The 16430-nt window shown below is 44.2% G+C and overlaps 2 protein-coding genes across 3 annotated transcripts in view; one reads left to right on the top strand and one right to left on the bottom strand.

Moving 5' to 3' along the window:
• The window catches only part of CBX5 (chromobox 5), an 82462-nt gene extending 73236 nt beyond the window's left edge, over nt 1-9226 (bottom strand). Inside the window, exon 1 of one of the 2 annotated variants that reach the window (XM_082244698.1) lies at nt 9074-9226. The gene's annotated coding sequence lies outside the window, so the exon portion shown is untranslated. The remainder of the gene's footprint in view (nt 1-9073) is intronic. The other variant, XM_082244697.1, reaches the window with a different exon arrangement.
• Nucleotides 9227-9533: 307 nt separating this feature from the next.
• Nucleotides 9534-15569, top strand: HNRNPA1 (heterogeneous nuclear ribonucleoprotein A1). The gene is made up of 10 exons (XM_082244934.1): nt 9534-9689; nt 11770-11886; nt 12238-12384; nt 12463-12673; nt 12757-12849; nt 13209-13313; nt 13427-13645; nt 13729-13902; nt 15090-15146; nt 15267-15569. The coding sequence occupies exons 1-9, from the start codon at nt 9675-9677 to the stop codon at nt 15134-15136; spliced, it is 1128 nt and encodes a 375-aa protein (XP_082101060.1). The 5' UTR covers nt 9534-9674; the 3' UTR covers nt 15137-15146; nt 15267-15569.
• Nucleotides 15570-16430: the final 861 nt, after the last annotated feature.

Here is a 16430-nt window from a genome sequence, read left to right as displayed (position 1 = left end):
ACGATATGTGGATCCTGGTATGGGAGCAGACATTGTACTGTGACGATATGTGGATCCTGGTATGGGAGCAGACATTGTACTGTGAGGATATGTGAATCCTGGTATAGGTGCATATAATGTACTGTGAAAATATGTGAATCCTGGTATAGGTGCATATAATGTACTGTGAAAATATGTGGAATCTGGTATAGGTGCAGCTAATATACGGTGAGGATATGTGGATCCTGGTATGGGTACAGACATTGTACTTTGAGGATATGTGAAAGCTGGTATGGGCAGACATTGTACTGTGAGGATATGGGAAAGCTGGTATGGGTGCAGACATTGTACTGTGAGGATATGGGAAAGCTGGTATGGGGTAGACGTACTGTGAGGATATGAGAAAGCTGGTATGGGTGCAGACATTGTATTGTGAGGATACAGTGCCTTGCAAAAGTATTCACCCCCTTGGCAGTTTGTGTTTTTTTGCCTCAAAACCTGGAATTAACATGGATTGTTTGAGGATTTGCATCATTTAATTTAACAGAACATGCCCACAACTTTGAAGATGTTTTTTTTTAATTATTATTATTGTGAAGCAAACAACAAATAGGAAAAATAACAGAAAAACTCAATGTGCATAACAACCCACCCCCCTAAAGTCAATACTTTGTAGAGCCAACTTTCGCGTCAATCACAGTTCCTTGTCGCTTTGGATAAGTCTCCATGAGCATGCCACATCTTACCACTGGGAGTTTTGCCCATTCCTTCTTGCAAAACTGCTCCAGCTCATTCAAGTTGGATGGTTTGCGCTTGTGAACAGCAATCTAAGTCTGACCACAGATTTTCTATTGGATTGAGGTCTGGACTTTGACTAGGCCATTCCAAAACATTTACATGTTTCCCCTTAAACCACTCAAGTGTTGCTTTAGCAGTGTGTTTGGGGTAATTGTCCTGCTGGAAGGTGAACCTCCGTCCTAGCCTCAAATCACGCACAGAGTGCTACAGGTTTTGCTCAAGACTATCCGTATATAATATAATCTGTATTTAGCACCATCCATCTTTCCCTCAACTCTAACCAGTTTCCCAGTCCCGGCTACTGAAAAACATCCACACAGCTTGACAGCATGATGCTGCCACCACTATGTTTCACTGTGGGGATGGTGTTCTTTGGGTGATGTGATGTGTTCAGTTTGCACCAGACATAGCGCTTTCTTTAATGGCCGAAAAGTTAAATTTTAGTCTCATCAGACCAGAGCACCTTCCTCCATACATTTTGGGAGTCTCCCACATGCCTTTTCGCAAACCCAAAACGTGCAATTTTGTTTTTTGCTGAAAGTAATGGCTTTCTTCTGGCCACTCTGCCATAAAGCTCAACTCTATGGAGCATATGGCTTATTGTCATCCTATGTACAGATACTCCAGTCTCTGCTGTGGAACTCTGCAGCTCCTCCAGGGTTACCTTAGGTCTCTGTGCTGCCTCTCTGATTAATGCCCCCCTTGCCCGGTCCATGAGTTTTGGTGGGCAGCCATCTCTTGGCAGGTTTACTGTTGTGCCATGTTCTTTCCATTTGGTTATGATAGATTTGATGATACTCCTGGGGATCATCAAAGATTTGGATATGATTTTATAACCTAACCCTGACTTGTACTTCTCAACAACATTGTCCCTTACTTGTTTGGAGACTTCCTTGGTCTTCATGGAAGTGTTTGGTTAGTGGTGCCTCTTGCTTAGGTGTTGCAGCCTCTGGGGCCTTCCAAAAAAGGTGTATTATGTAATGACAGATCATGTGACACTTAGATTGCACAGGTGCACATCATTTCACTAACAAAGGTAATTGGTTGCACAAGCGCTTTTTATGGGCTTTGTAACAAAGGGGTGAATACATACGCACATGCCAATTTTCTGTTTTCCATTTCTAAAAAAATGTTTTATGTATATATTTTTCTCATTTCACTTCACCAACTTAGACTATTGTGTTCTGATCCATCACATAAAATTCAGATGAACAAAACATTGAACTTAAGGCTGTAATGTAACAAAATACGGTAGGTAAAAAGTCAAAGGGGGGGGGGAAATACTTTTGCAAGGCACTGTATGTGAAAGCTGGTATGGGTGCAGATATTGTACTGTGAGGATATATGAAAGCTGGTATGGGAGCAGACATTGTACTGTGAGGATATGTGGATCCTGGTATGGGTGCAGACATTGTACTGTGAGGATACAAAGATCCCAAATATGGGTGCAGACATTGTACTGTGAGGATATGTGAATCCTGGTATGGGAGAAGACCTTGTACATTGAGGATATGTGGATCCTGGTATGGGTGCAGACATTGTACAGTGAGCATACAAAGATCCCAGGTATGGGTGCAGACATTGTACTGCAAGGATACAAGGATCCCAGATATGGGTGCAGACATTGTACTGTGAGGATATGTGAATCCTGGTATGGGAGAAGACATTGTACTTTGAGGATATGTGGATCCTGGTATGGGTGCAGACATTGTACAGTGAGCATACAAAGATCCCAGGTATGGTTGCAGACATTGTACTGCAAGGATACAAGGATCCCAGATATGGGTGCAGACATTGTACTGTGAGGATAGGAGGATCCTTATATGGGAGCAGACACTTTACAGTGGGGATCCTGGTATGGCTGCAGACATTGTAGTGTGAGGATATCTGGATCCTGGCATGTGTGCAGACATTGTACTGCGAGGATATGTGGATCCTGGTATGGCTGCAAACATTATACTGTGAGGATATCTGGATCCTGGCATGTGTGCAGACATTGTACTGCGAGGATATGTGGATTCTGCTATTGGAGCAGACATTGTACTGTGAGAATATGTGGATCCTTGTATGGGTGCAGACATTGTACTGTGAGAATATGTGGATCCTTGTATGGGTGCAGACATTGTACTGCGAGGATATGTGGATTCTGCTATGGGTGCAGATATTGTATTATAAGGATATGTGCATCCTGGTATGGGTGCAGGCATTAAACTGTGAGGATATGTGGGTTCTTGTATGTGTGAAGACATACTGTGAGGATACATAGATCCCAGATGTGGATGCAGACATTGTACTGTGAGGATATGTGGAACCTGGTATGGGAGCAGACATTGTACAGTGAGGATACAAAGATCCCAGATATGTGTGCAGACATTGTACTGTGAGGATACGTGGATCCTGGTATGGGTGTAATAATAGTACTGTAAGGATATGTGGATCCTGGTATGGGTGTAATAATAGTACTGTGAGGATATCTGGATCCTGGTATGGATGCAGACATTGTACTGTGAGGATATGTGGATGCTGGTGTGGGTGCAGATCATGTACTGTGAGGATATGTGGATCCTGATATGGGAGCAGACATTGTACTGCAAGGATATGTGGATCCTGGTATGGGTGCAGACATTGTACTGTGAGGATATGTGGATCCTGATATGTGAGCAGACATTGTACTGTGAGGATATGTGGATCCTGGTATGGGTGCAGACATTATACTGTGAGGATATGTGGAATCTTCAATGGGACCAGATATTGTACTGTGAGGATATGTGGATCCTGATATTGGTGCAGACGTTGTACTGTGAGGATATGTGGATCCTGCTATGGGTGCAGATATTGTACTGTGAGGATATGTGGAATCTTCAATGGGACCAGATATTGTACTGTGAGGATATGTGGATCCTGATATTGGTGCAGACGTTGTACTGTGAGGATATGTGGATCCTGATATGGGTGCAGATATTGTACTGTGAGGATATGTGGATCCTGATATTGGTGCAGACGTTGTACTGTGAGGATATGTGGATCCCGGCATGGGTGCAAATATACGGTGAGGATTTGTGGATCCTGGCATTGGTGCAGACGTTGTACTGTGAGGATATGTGGATCCCGGCATGGGTGCAGATAATATACGGTGAGGATTTGTGGATCCTGGCATTGGTGCAGACGTTGTACTGTGAGGATATGTGGATCCTGGTATAGGTGAGGATTGTACTGTGAGGATATGTGGATCCCGGCATGGGTGCAGATAATATACGGTGAGGATTTGTGGATCCTGGCATTGGTGCAGACCTTGTACTGTGAGGATATGTGAATCCTGCTATAGGTGCAGACATTGTACAGTGAGGATATGTGGTTCCTGGTATGGGAGCAGACATTGTACTGCGAGGATATCTGGATTCTGGTATAGGTGCAGACATTGTACTGTGAGGATATGTGGAACCTTATATGGGAGCAGACATTGTACTGTGAGGATATGTGGATCCTGGTATGGGTGTAATAATTTTACTGTGAGGATATGTAGATGCTGGTATGGGTGCAGATCTTGTACTGTGAGGATATGTGGATCCTGGTATGTGTGCAGACGTTGTACTGTGAGGATACGTGGATCCTGATATGGGAGCAGATAATGTACTATGAAGATACATAGATCCCCAGTTTAGATGCCGACATTGCACTATAAGGATATATGGATCCTGTTGTGGGGGGGGGGGGGGGGGTCAGACATTGTACTATGAGGATACATAGATCCTTGCTACAGGCAATGGACTATCAGGCTATATACTGATCAAACATAACATTATACAACCCACATTAAAGCATTCTCCACTATCCCTGTAAAAAAGATATGCTGTGGTATCTGGTACCAAGCCATCTGCAGCAGATACCTTATGTCCTGTAAGTTGCATGGTGGGGCCTCCATTGAGTGGACCTGTTTTTCCAGTACATCCCACAGATGCATTATTGGACTGAGATCTGGAGAATTTGGGAGCCAAGTCAACACCTCAAACTTCTTCATTAAAGCCAATCTTGAATTCAGCAGACCAGGCCATCTACTTCCATTACACTGTGACCCAGTTCTGCGGCCAAGTGTCCAATGTTGGCACTTTTGGCTGTGGACATGGGTCAGCATGGGCATCTCGACCAGTCTGAGGCACACAGCCTCATACGCAACAAACTGCAGTGCACTGTGTGTTCTGAAACCTATCAGAATCCCCGTTAACTTTTTCAGCAATTGGAGCTATGTTAGCTCTTCTATTGAAGGACTACACAAGCCAGCCTTTACTCCTCATATAAATCAATTAACCTTGGCCAGCCATCTTCCTGTCACCAGTTGTCCTCCCTTGAAGCACTTTTGATCAGTCCTGCCGGGAGATCATTCTGGAGATTGAGACCATGACATCCCGTCCCTGTAAGCCGATGCATGCACCACCCATAGCCCAATATCCCTTCCGCCCCCCTCTCCCTTTTTTTTTTTGTTGTTCCCCTTCTTTCTTTTCTCTCCCCATTTTGAGATTATTTATATTCTATCCATATACGGGTGCAGACATTGTACTATGAGGATCTGTATACGGGTACAGACATTGTACTATGAGGATCTGTATACGGGTACAGACATTGTACTATGAGGATCTGTATGCGGGTGCAGATATTGTACTATGGAGGATCTGTATACGGGTGCAGACATTGTACTATGGAGGATTTGTATACGGGTGCAGACATTGTACTATGGAGGATCTGTATACGGGTGCAGACATTGTACTATGGAGGATCTGTATAGGGGTGCAGACATTGTACTATGGAGGATCTGTATACGGGTGCAGACATTGTACTATGGAGGATCTGTATACGGGTGCAGACATTGTACTATGAGGATCTGTATACGGGTGCAGACATTGTACTATGGAGGATCTGTATACGGGTGCAGACATTGTACTATGGAGGATCTGTATACGGGTGCAGATATTGTACTATGGAGGATCTGTATACGGGTGCAGACATTGTACTATGGAGGATCTGTATAGGGGTGCAGACATTGTACTATGGAGGATCTGTATAGGGGTACAGACATTGTACTATGGAGGATCTGTATACGGGTGCAGACATTGTACTATGGAGGATCTGTATAGGGGTGCAGACATTGTACTATGAGGATCTGTATACGGGTGCAGACATTGTACTATGGAGGATCTGTATACGGGTGCAGACATTGTACTATGGAGGATCTGTATACGGGTGCAGACATTGTACTATGGAGGATCTGTATACGGGTGCAGACATTGTACTATGGAGGATCTGTATACGGGTGCAGACATTGTACTATGGAGGATCTGTATACGGGTGCAGACATTGTACTATGGAGGATCTGTATACGGGTGCAGACATTGTACTATGGAGGATCTGTATACGGGTGCAGATATTGTACTATGGAGGATCTGTATAGGGGTACAGACATTGTACTATGGAGGATCTGTATACGGGTGCAGACATTGTACTATGGAGGATCTGTATACGGGTGCAGATATTGTACTATGGAGGATCTGTATACGGGTGCAGACATTGTACTATGGAGGATCTGTATACGGGTGCAGACATTGTACTATGGAGGATTTGTATAGTGGTGCAGACATTGTACTATGGAGGATCTGTATAGGGGTGCAGATATTGTACTATGAGGATCTGTATGCGGGTGCAGACATTGTACTATGGAGGATCTGTATACGGGTGCAGACATTGTACTATGGAGGATCTGTATAGGGGTACAGACATTGTACTATGGAGGATCTGTATAGGGGTGCAGATATTGTACTATGAGGATCTGTATAGGGGTACAGACATTGTACTATGGAGGATCTGTATACGGGTGCAGATATTGTACTATGGAGGATCTGTATACGGGTGCAGACATTGTACTATGGAGGATCTGTATACGGGTGCAGACATTGTACTATGGAGGATCTGTATACGGGTGCAGACATTGTACTATGGAGGACTTGTATAGTGGTGCAGACATTGTACTATGGAGGATCTGTATAGGGGTGCAGATATTGTACTATGGAGGATCTGTATAGGGGTACAGACATTGTACTATGGAGGATCTGTATAGGGGTGCAGACATTGTACTATGGAGGATCTGTATACGGGTGCAGACATTGTACTATGGAGGATCTGTATACGGGTGCAGATATTGTACTATGGAGGATCTGTATAGGGGTGCAGACATTGTACTATGGAGGATCTGTATAGGGGTGCAGACATTGTACTATGGAGGATCTGTATAGGGGTGCAGACATTGTACTATGGAGGATCTGTATACTGGTGCAGATATTGTACTATGGAGGATCTGTATAGGGGTGCAGACATTGTACTATGGAGGATCTGTATACGGGTGCAGACATTGTACTATGGAGGATCTGTATACGGGTGCAGACATTGTACTATGGAGGATCTGTATACGGGTGCAGACATTGTACTATGGAGGATCTGTATAGGGGTGCAGACATTGTACTATGGAGGATCTGTATAGGGGTGCAGATATTGTACTATGAGGATCTGTATAGGGGTACAGACATTGTACTATGGAGGATCTGTATACGGGTGCAGATATTGTACTATGGAGGATCTGTATACGGGTGCAGACATTGTACTATGGAGGATCTGTATACGGGTGCAGACATTGTACTATGGAGGATCTGTATACGGGTGCAGACATTGTACTATGGAGGATTTGTATAGTGGTGCAGACATTGTACTATGGAGGATTTGTATAGTGGTGCAGACATTGTACTATGGAGGATCTGTATAGGGGTGCAGATATTGTACTATGAGGATCTGTATGCGGGTGCAGACATTGTACTATGGAGGATCTGTATACGGGTGCAGACATTGTACTATGGAGGATCTGTATACGGGTGCAGACATTGTACTATGGAGGATCTGTATAGGGGTACAGACATTGTACTATGGAGGATCTGTATAGGGGTGCAGACATTGTACTATGGAGGATCTGTATACGGGTGCAGACATTGTACTATGGAGGATCTGTATACGGGTGCAGATATTGTACTATGGAGGATCTGTATAGGGGTGCAGACATTGTACTATGGAGGATCTGTATAGGGGTGCAGACATTGTACTATGGAGGATCTGTATAGGGGTGCAGACATTGTACTATGGAGGATCTGTATACTGGTGCAGATATTGTACTATGGAGGATCTGTATAGGGGTGCAGACATTGTACTATGGAGGATCTGTATACGGGTGCAGACATTGTACTATGGAGGATCTGTATACGGGTGCAGACATTGTACTATGGAGGATCTGTATACGGGTGCAGACATTGTACTATGGAGGATCTGTATACGGGTGCAGACATTGTACTATGGAGGATCTGTATAGGGGTACAGACATTGTACTATGGAGGATCTGTATACGGGTGCAGATATTGTACTATGAGGATCTGTATACAGGTGCAGATATTGTACTATGAGGATCTGTATAGGGGTGCATACATTGTACTATGGAGGATCTGTATAGGGGTGCAGATATTGTACTATGGAGGATCTGTATAGGGGTGCATACATTGTACTATGGAGGATCTGTATAGGGGTGCAGATATTGTACTATGGAGGATCTGTATAGGGGTGCATACATTGTACTATGGAGGATCTGTATACGGGTGCAGATATTGTACTATGGAGGATCTGTATAGATCCATGGAATGGGTGCAGACATTGTACTGTGGGGATCTTTATACTGGTGCAGACTTTGTACTATACGGATATGTATAGATCCCCGGTACGGGTGTAAACATTGTACTGAGGATATGTATAGATCCCCGGTACGGGAGGAGACATTGTACTACAAGGATATGTAAAGATCCCCGGTACGGGTGCAGACATTGTATTATAAGGATATGTATAGATCCCCGGTACAGGTGCAGACATTGGAGTGTAATCCCCCGGAGGCGGGTGCTAGGTGGTGAAGCCGGATTCAGGACATGTGTGTGGGAAGCTAACGTCCAGCAGTACGGTACATCACCCCCTCTGTCCTCCCGGTAAGGCCCCGGTACACGCATGCATGCTACCATCCGCGGTCCTCCTATGGCCCGCCCCCACCTGCCCGGCCATTGGTCGCTCCGGTGGTTCTAGTGCAACCATTGGCCGGCTTTCAGTCTGCCCTCCTCGCTGATGCCCGGTCTTCTCTCCTTACAATGAGCCCTGGGAGCGGACACCGTCCCCAGCTGTACTGTGTGCGTCGGGTGCAGGCGGAGGAGCCCCGTGTGAGCAAACTCACCTTCTCGTGCGGAGACAGGCTACACCGCCGACTAGACACAGCTGAGCACCACTACCGGGGAGCACGGTGCGCGTACACCAAACCCCGCCAAAAACAAGGACCAGCGCGCCTGCGCGGCTCCGCCCTTTACCGCTCACTCTAACCTCTCCCCCTCCTTCTACTACTACTAGTAGTACGAGGACTGCACATTTCCTGTAATGCCCGCCGCTGTGGTCCGCACAGAAACAGGCCGTAGTACATTAAATTCACCAAACAATACAAACCACAAAGCCCGCTCCCTTTCCCTATACAGTACGCAGGCTTTCTATGGGAAACGTAGATTGGCAGCTTTTTCCACCAATCACAGGAAGGGCGGGGCGGAAAGGCTCTAAGGAGCCTGAGGCTGGGGGGCGTGCACAACCGGCTGCCAATGAAAAGAAGCACAAAGCCGACGGTCCGTCCAATCAGGGAGACCGGAAGTCGATGCGGACGAATGAGGAATTTGTTGGGCGGGCTTTGCTGGGCTAAATAGGTGCTGTACGCAAGTCAACGCCCTTCAGCACGGTGGTGAGAGCCTGGTGTGGTTGTCTGTAGAGCGGAAGAACAGCTGTAAATTCTCATCATGCATAAGTCTGAGGTGAGTCGGGGGGCTTTGGGCAGGTGTGGGGAATACGGTTGGGCGCGCCTTCGGTACGCAATGGGGTCTTTTAAGGGAATAATAATAATGTTTCCTTTATGGCGCATATCTAACTTTAAATTATCGGCCTGTGTTGTTGGGGTGTCTCTGCTTTATGTTTTATCCGTTTTCCGCCTTTAAAAGACCAAGCCAAGCGGCCTCTGCGTGTATCCGCAGACCCGGTGAGGAAGGGCGGGGGAGCGCTTTGTCAGCCGCCATTTTGGCAGGCTGCGGCCTACTCCACGTGCGCTGCGCCATTGTCTGCCGGCCGCGTCCATCTTCTATAGATGGCGCTTCACTCGGCCCTTCATACCATGGAAGGCGCTCATTTATTGATTCTTATTGTATTTTACATACCCATGGGCTCCTCTTACATGCGATCACTTATTCTGGCTCGGATGTTTTCTTTATACTGGCGATCCATATTCGCTCCATGGCACCGTGTCCGGGAACGTTATTCGGATTCTACGATTTTTAGCTTCACTTAAAGCAGCATAACTTCGGTTTTTTTTTTTATTTATTTATCGTGGAGAGGGATTCGAACCTTTGTACATTTTATTGCTGTCTGCTAGCCATCAGATATTGTCGAATGTGGAAGAGATTCACACATTTTAGGTGGTCACCATAACAGGAATCGCTGGGTAGTCTTTCAGTGGGGACACATATTTTCTCTTCCTGTTTGAATATGGGTCAGGAAGAGATAGGATAAAGATGGCGGCAAAGCCAGTATTTTATAGGCCTTCCTTACTTTTTTCATAAAGGAAAGAGTTTGCCTTCGGTTGTTTAAAAAATGAAAGCCTTGAATACTTTTCTTTGTTCTGTTGGTATCATGTGATACTGATGATCCCTGCTTATTAGTAAATGGGTTACGGGTGTCTTTATCCAGTTAATGTGAGATGTTAAAACACATCTGATTATAGGAACTGGCGTGGCTTTAGTCTGGGTTTCCTCTATTCTTGAGTAGGGAGAGGAGGTTCACACCTATGCACTACTTTAACATGGTTCGATCATATCTGTCCATTTATGTAAAGGGCCGGGGACATCCCCATCATGCATGTTTTTCGGTTCCTTAGCCTTCAATAGATCAAAAACTATTTTTTAAAAATGCACTGTAATGATGTGAAGCTTCTCTTAAAATGGAATCCCAGCTTAACTAGCCTTATTGTTTCCTCCCCAGTCACAGAAAAGCTGTGTATGTTGAGCTTAGACGAATTCCAGCTGAAGCCGATCTGGCCTTAAAAATGTTCCCTCCCCTCCTAACACCTATGCTGACTTACCTGTTTGGGGGGATGGGCCTATTTCCTGTACGTTACAATGCTCAGCTTCGTAGTGGTGCATACAGCTAAAGATTTTTGGTTTTAGATGTACATGGTGTGATGTTTTGGACAGCACACATCAATTCATATTGCACACCAGTGAAGCGTACTGTGCATAATGAGCATCTGCTAGATTTAACGGGCTTACAATTTTTTTTATTTGCTCATTATTTCTTTTGCTGCTTTAATTGTACCTCTTTTGTGACTGGTAAGGATATTGACAGCCTTAAAGAGGAAGTAAACCCTCCTCTGACACTTCCACCTATAGGTAAGCCTATGATAAGGCTTACCTATAGGTACTGTAAATATCTCCTAAACATGTACCGTTTAGGAGATATTTACCTTACATGCAGCCAGTGATGTCACTGGCGCATGCGCTCTGAAGGAACGGCTGATCGCGTCGTTCCTTCAGATCCCCGCGCCGTGACCGCCGGCTCCTGCGCGGGAGTGATGTCACCGCGGCTCCGGCCAATCAGATGGCCGGATGCCGTGATCCCGGAAGACGGGCGACTGGATATGTCGCCCATCATGGAGGTGAGCGGCGTGGGCTCGTTCTGAGGTAAGTATTTCATAATGAGCTAGTAGTCGATGCATACTAGCTCATTATGTCTTTCTCTTTCAGGGTGTAAAGAAAAAAAAAACATTTTTTTCTCGGTTTACAACCGCTAAGTTTGGGGGGGGGGGGGCATTGTAATTTTATATAGTGATGCTGTATTCTCTCCTAGGCACCCAAGGAACCCGAACAACTCCGCAAGCTTTTTATTGGAGGCTTGAGCTTTGAGACTACAGACGAAAGCCTTCGGAACCATTTTGAACAATGGGGCGCTCTAACCGACTGCGTGGTAAGATTAAATAAAATTTTCGCAAAACCAAGAATTCTAGTGCTTGCAATACTGCCATAAGGTAGTGACCAATTTTCAAAAGAGAAATTGATTGGTCTTTCAGTTTCTTCACCCATAAGTCACAAATTATATTTGGGCTGTCCCTCCTTTATTCCCACTTCAGTTGTGGGAAGAAATAAGTGTTACGATCTTGCAGGTTACTGTTTTCATCCACTTTAAAAATGAAAAACCTTTACCACGTGGAAAAGTGCACCAAGATTTTACATTTCAGAAATATTCGGGGACACTGCTGGGGTACTTGGTAAATGTACCGAGATGTGGTAGTGACAATGGTTTGGTCTTGTTTTATAGGTCATGAGGGATCCAGGCTCAAAACGCTCCCGTGGCTTTGGCTTTGTTACTTATTCTTCTGCTGAGGAAGTTGATGCTTGTATGAATGCAAGACCTCATAGGGTGGATGGTCGCATGGTGGAGCCTAAACGAGCAGTTTCCAGAGAGGTATGTCTACAAGCTAAGTCTTGATTGTGCTCATTGTTTTAGCGCATATTGTAGTGCTACAATCTTGTGTAATTTCAGGACTCAACAAGACCAGGAGCACATCTAACGGTCAAGAAAATCTTTGTTGGGGGGATAAAAGAGGATACAGAAGAACATCACTTAAGAGACTATTTTGAACAGTATGGAAAGATAGAAGCTATTGAGATAATGACGGACCGTGCTAATGGCAAGAAAAGGGGGTTTGCTTTTGTTACATTTGAAGACCATGATTCAGTCGACAAAATTGTCAGTAAGTAAATGCTATCATGTGGTCCTCCAAAACTCACTATAATGTGGAATGTTTGCATCAAATAACTTTTTTTTTTTTTTCAGTTCAGAAATATCATACCATCAATGACCACAATTGTGAAGTAAGAAAAGCATTGTCCAGGCAAGAGATGTCCACAGCATCTTCCAGCCAAAGAGGTGAGCCTCAAAGTGTGTAAACTTAAATTCTGACTTCTGGCCCTTTTTGTTGAGCACATTACTTCAGTAATTTTTAGTTCAGGATTGACTGCCACGGGGGAGGACATTATTGGTTCCTGTGCATTAAAGGGTCCTGCGCATGTTCACTGCAATTGCAATGCGAATTCAGCCATACAAACTGTGGCTGAACTCGCACTGCGCAGACATTGCATGTGTTTTTAGGAGCACTGCGCTCCAAATCATATGCAATGTCTGTAAACGCAACAGTGTGAACTGAAACTAATAGTGTTTGGTTGTCTTCAGATGGTGGTTTTCCACATCGATTCTGTGTACTTTATAAAGTTATTCTTTTTCTTTAGGACGTGGTGGTGGAGGAAACTTTGGACGTGGAGGTGGTGGTGGTTTCGGTGGCAGCGACAGCTATGGTGGTGGCCGTGGAGGAAACTTTGGTGGAAGCAGGGGTGGTAAGTTGTGACTTGTAACTCTAAGTGGCAACAACAAGTTTGGTTTAGTGGTGTGTTTTTTTTTTTTTTTTTTTTTTTTCCGTATAGTATTCATTGGTCTGTTTGCCTCCTAGGTGGTTTTAGTGGACGTGGTGGATATGGAGGTGGCAGTGATGGTGGCTACAACGGGTTTGGAAATGATGGTTATGGAAGCAACCCACCATACTCTGGTGGCAACCGTGGATATGGAGGTGGACAAGGATATGGAGGAGGCCAAGGTGGTTATGGCGGTGGAAGTGGTGCAGGATACGATGGCTATAGTGGAGGGGGCAGTGGATTTGGTGGTGGAAATGGTAATTGCCAAGATTATATTGCATAGTTTCTGACCCTTTTTGTCTTAAATTTTCTTCTAAATCTTTGTCGAATTCATTTTAAGGAAACTTTGGTGGCAGCGGTGGTGGCGGTAGCGGCAACTACAATGACTTCGGCAACTACACTAACCAGTCATCATCAAACTTTGGACCTATGAAAGGTGGAAATTACAGTGGAAGGAATTCTGGACCTTATACTGGTGGTGAGAAACCTTTTGGTGGTGAGAAACCCTTTAGTGGTGAGAAACATTTTTACTTTTGTGTCGATATTAGAAGTTCAGGCTATCCTAGTTTTCTTTAGTCTCATTCCTGGTGCGATCAGCGCATAGCAGGCACTTGAATATTGGCCAGTTCAGCAGGAGTCTTTCTATGGGCAAGCTGGTTCTACTGGAGTTAAACTTCAGTACAGCCAGCCTGTCGATTAGAAGTTTTTTTCCTCCATAACCATTGAATGTGATGGGAGTTCAAAGTTTTTTTTTTTTTTCCTCCCTCCCATAAACTATGGCTTGCATTAGTGTTAAACACCTGGGATGCTGAAGAGTATTACCATGGGTTATTGGCTTGCTGGTCCTGTCTGTGAAGTCTGAAATTTTTGGCTCATTCCTATGGTTTCTGTCAAGGCCCGCTCATGTGCTTTAGTGATGGAAATATCTTTAAACCCGTAAACCTGTTGATGCTAACAGCAAGTAAATACTGTATGCAGGTCTTGGAGCCAAGTGGCTGCATGTTTGCATTAAACATGGCAAAACCAGCTGTGGCAATACTGCATGCTCCTGGTACAGTTGTCAGCAGCTGACGCAAATCTCCTGATCGCTGCTTGCCATCAGGAGCTTTCCCATCAAGATAAGCCAGTCCCTGTGGTCACATTTTTAGACAACATCAAAAAAAATGGTAAATGTCTGTAGACTGTCTTGAGCATTATTTTCTGCTTCGAAGGAAGCATTCTGTCCTGTCTCTTGTAAAGATAAATGGAACCTAATCTTTTGCTTTATTTTGAATGCAGGCTTTGTATGATTCCTATACTTTTGACTTTGAAAGAGTCTCCTAAAGCATCAACTAAATTTAAAAGAATGTTGATCAAAAACTATAGCTTAACAGGCACTAAATGCAGTAGCTTCATTACTTTGCTATTTTGATCCTTTTATTACTTGGTTTTTCTGCCAGTAACACTTGTGTCCTAGGGTGACCTTGTTTTTATCTCTATGGAGGGAGCCACAGTTTTAACACCGTATAGGCAGAACTAGACATCCTCCATAACCTAGGTCCACAGGCATCTGTAGTTCCCAGATAACTAGGCTTACCTAGATAACTGGTAGATTCTGTAGGTGAATGATCAGTAATTGCCTTTAATATGTGGGCTGACGATAAGGTAATTGGAAAATTCTAAGACTTTATATTTTTTCTTTCCCCTCAGGTGGCTATGGAGGTGGTTCCAGCGGTGGCAGTGGATATGGCGGGGGAAGACGATTTTAAACGGCTTTAGGTAAGTTGTTATACAATGCCAGTCTTTCTAATGGAACCATCATGCAGAACAGGTAACTGCCATTACACTTTGGCCTTTGACATGTGTAGATTAACACACTTATTCCATATTATTCAACAGGAAATGCTTAGCAGGAGAGGACAGCCAGGCAAGCGACAGGTTACTACACAAGTTGAATTCAGCCAAGCACAGTTGTGGCAGGGCATAGCTGCTACATGAAGAAATGTTAGCAAATCTTTGTGTGAGGAAAAACACAGGAAGAAATATGAAGACTTATATTAATGTATTGTTGGAAGTGTTCACGCATTCCTAGGACTGGGTTTTACTGTATAGGACTTATTTTTGTTTTTTTTTTTAGCTTATTTTATTTTTTAATTGTAAAGACATCATGACTCTTGAATAAATGTGTCCCTTTTTTTTTAACCTGTTACATACTTTCTTGTGGTTGGTGTCCTGAAGGCTGCATAAATAAGCCTAGATTGGTGGTTCCAGACTTTAGTGGGCTTTGTAATTTGGCCTTCTGTCAGTAGTGGGCTTTGTAATTTGGCCTTCTGTCAGTAGTAGTGTCCATATGTTTTAAGAAGTCTAGCGGGATTTTTATTCCAAATAGTACTTATCCTGCAGAGTACACTAATTCATATGGTAACTAGGTGTAAGGCTTTTAGGAAGGTTGGTTTGATATCCATAAAAGAAAATGGTGTCCCATAAAACTGGGGGGGGGGTATTTTTTTTTTATTTAAAGGAAGCCAGTCTTTGTAACCTTGTGGATGAGGGTGACTTCACAAATTGATAGAGGAAGTCAGATTTGCTAGTTAATGCTTGTGCTGACTTGCCTTTAAAGACATACAGTACAAACTTTTTCTCAACTTCTCTGTACCCTAATATTGCAGAGCTTCCCCCCTCCCATTACCATGTTAATGGGGTTATCAACAAGATGCTATATTTTGCTTTCCAAAAACATCACAGCGCATTCATGCAAGCAGTAGGCTGGCTCCAGGAAGGGGGTGTGCAATGGGTAGAGCTGTCTGGAGAGCAAGGGTGCATGCAGACCACCATAGGTAGCATGAGTGGGCATCCATGAATGAAACATGGTTGGGGCAGTTAGGGTGTGAAAATATTATATATGATGCTGGATGACCTCCAGCAAGTTAGCAGGCTCTCGGGTTTGCTACAGCTTCTAATCTACATTGTGATAGCTTGGTGTGCAATGAAATTAGAGTAAGCAACATCAGTACAGGAGACCACAAGACCCAAGTTGAGCTTTATGGCTATAAAATGATGTCT

The sequence above is a fragment of the Pelophylax lessonae genome (assembly GCF_965119305.1).
Source record: "Pelophylax lessonae genome assembly, chromosome: 2".
NCBI lineage: Eukaryota > Metazoa > Chordata > Amphibia > Anura > Ranidae > Pelophylax > Pelophylax lessonae.
Note: the sequence above shows the minus strand (reverse complement) of the source record. Positions and strands in the feature narration are given on the sequence as shown.

Bases quoted from the DNA above. Each gene is read 5' to 3' on its own strand.
- HNRNPA1 (XM_082244934.1), top strand. The intron at 12,385-12,462 runs GTATGTCTACAA...GTGTAATTTCAG, and splicing joins AACGAGCAGTTTCCAGAGAG to GACTCAACAAGACCAGGAGC. The intron at 12,674-12,756 runs GTAAGTAAATGC...TTTTTTTTTCAG, and splicing joins TTCAGTCGACAAAATTGTCA to TTCAGAAATATCATACCATC.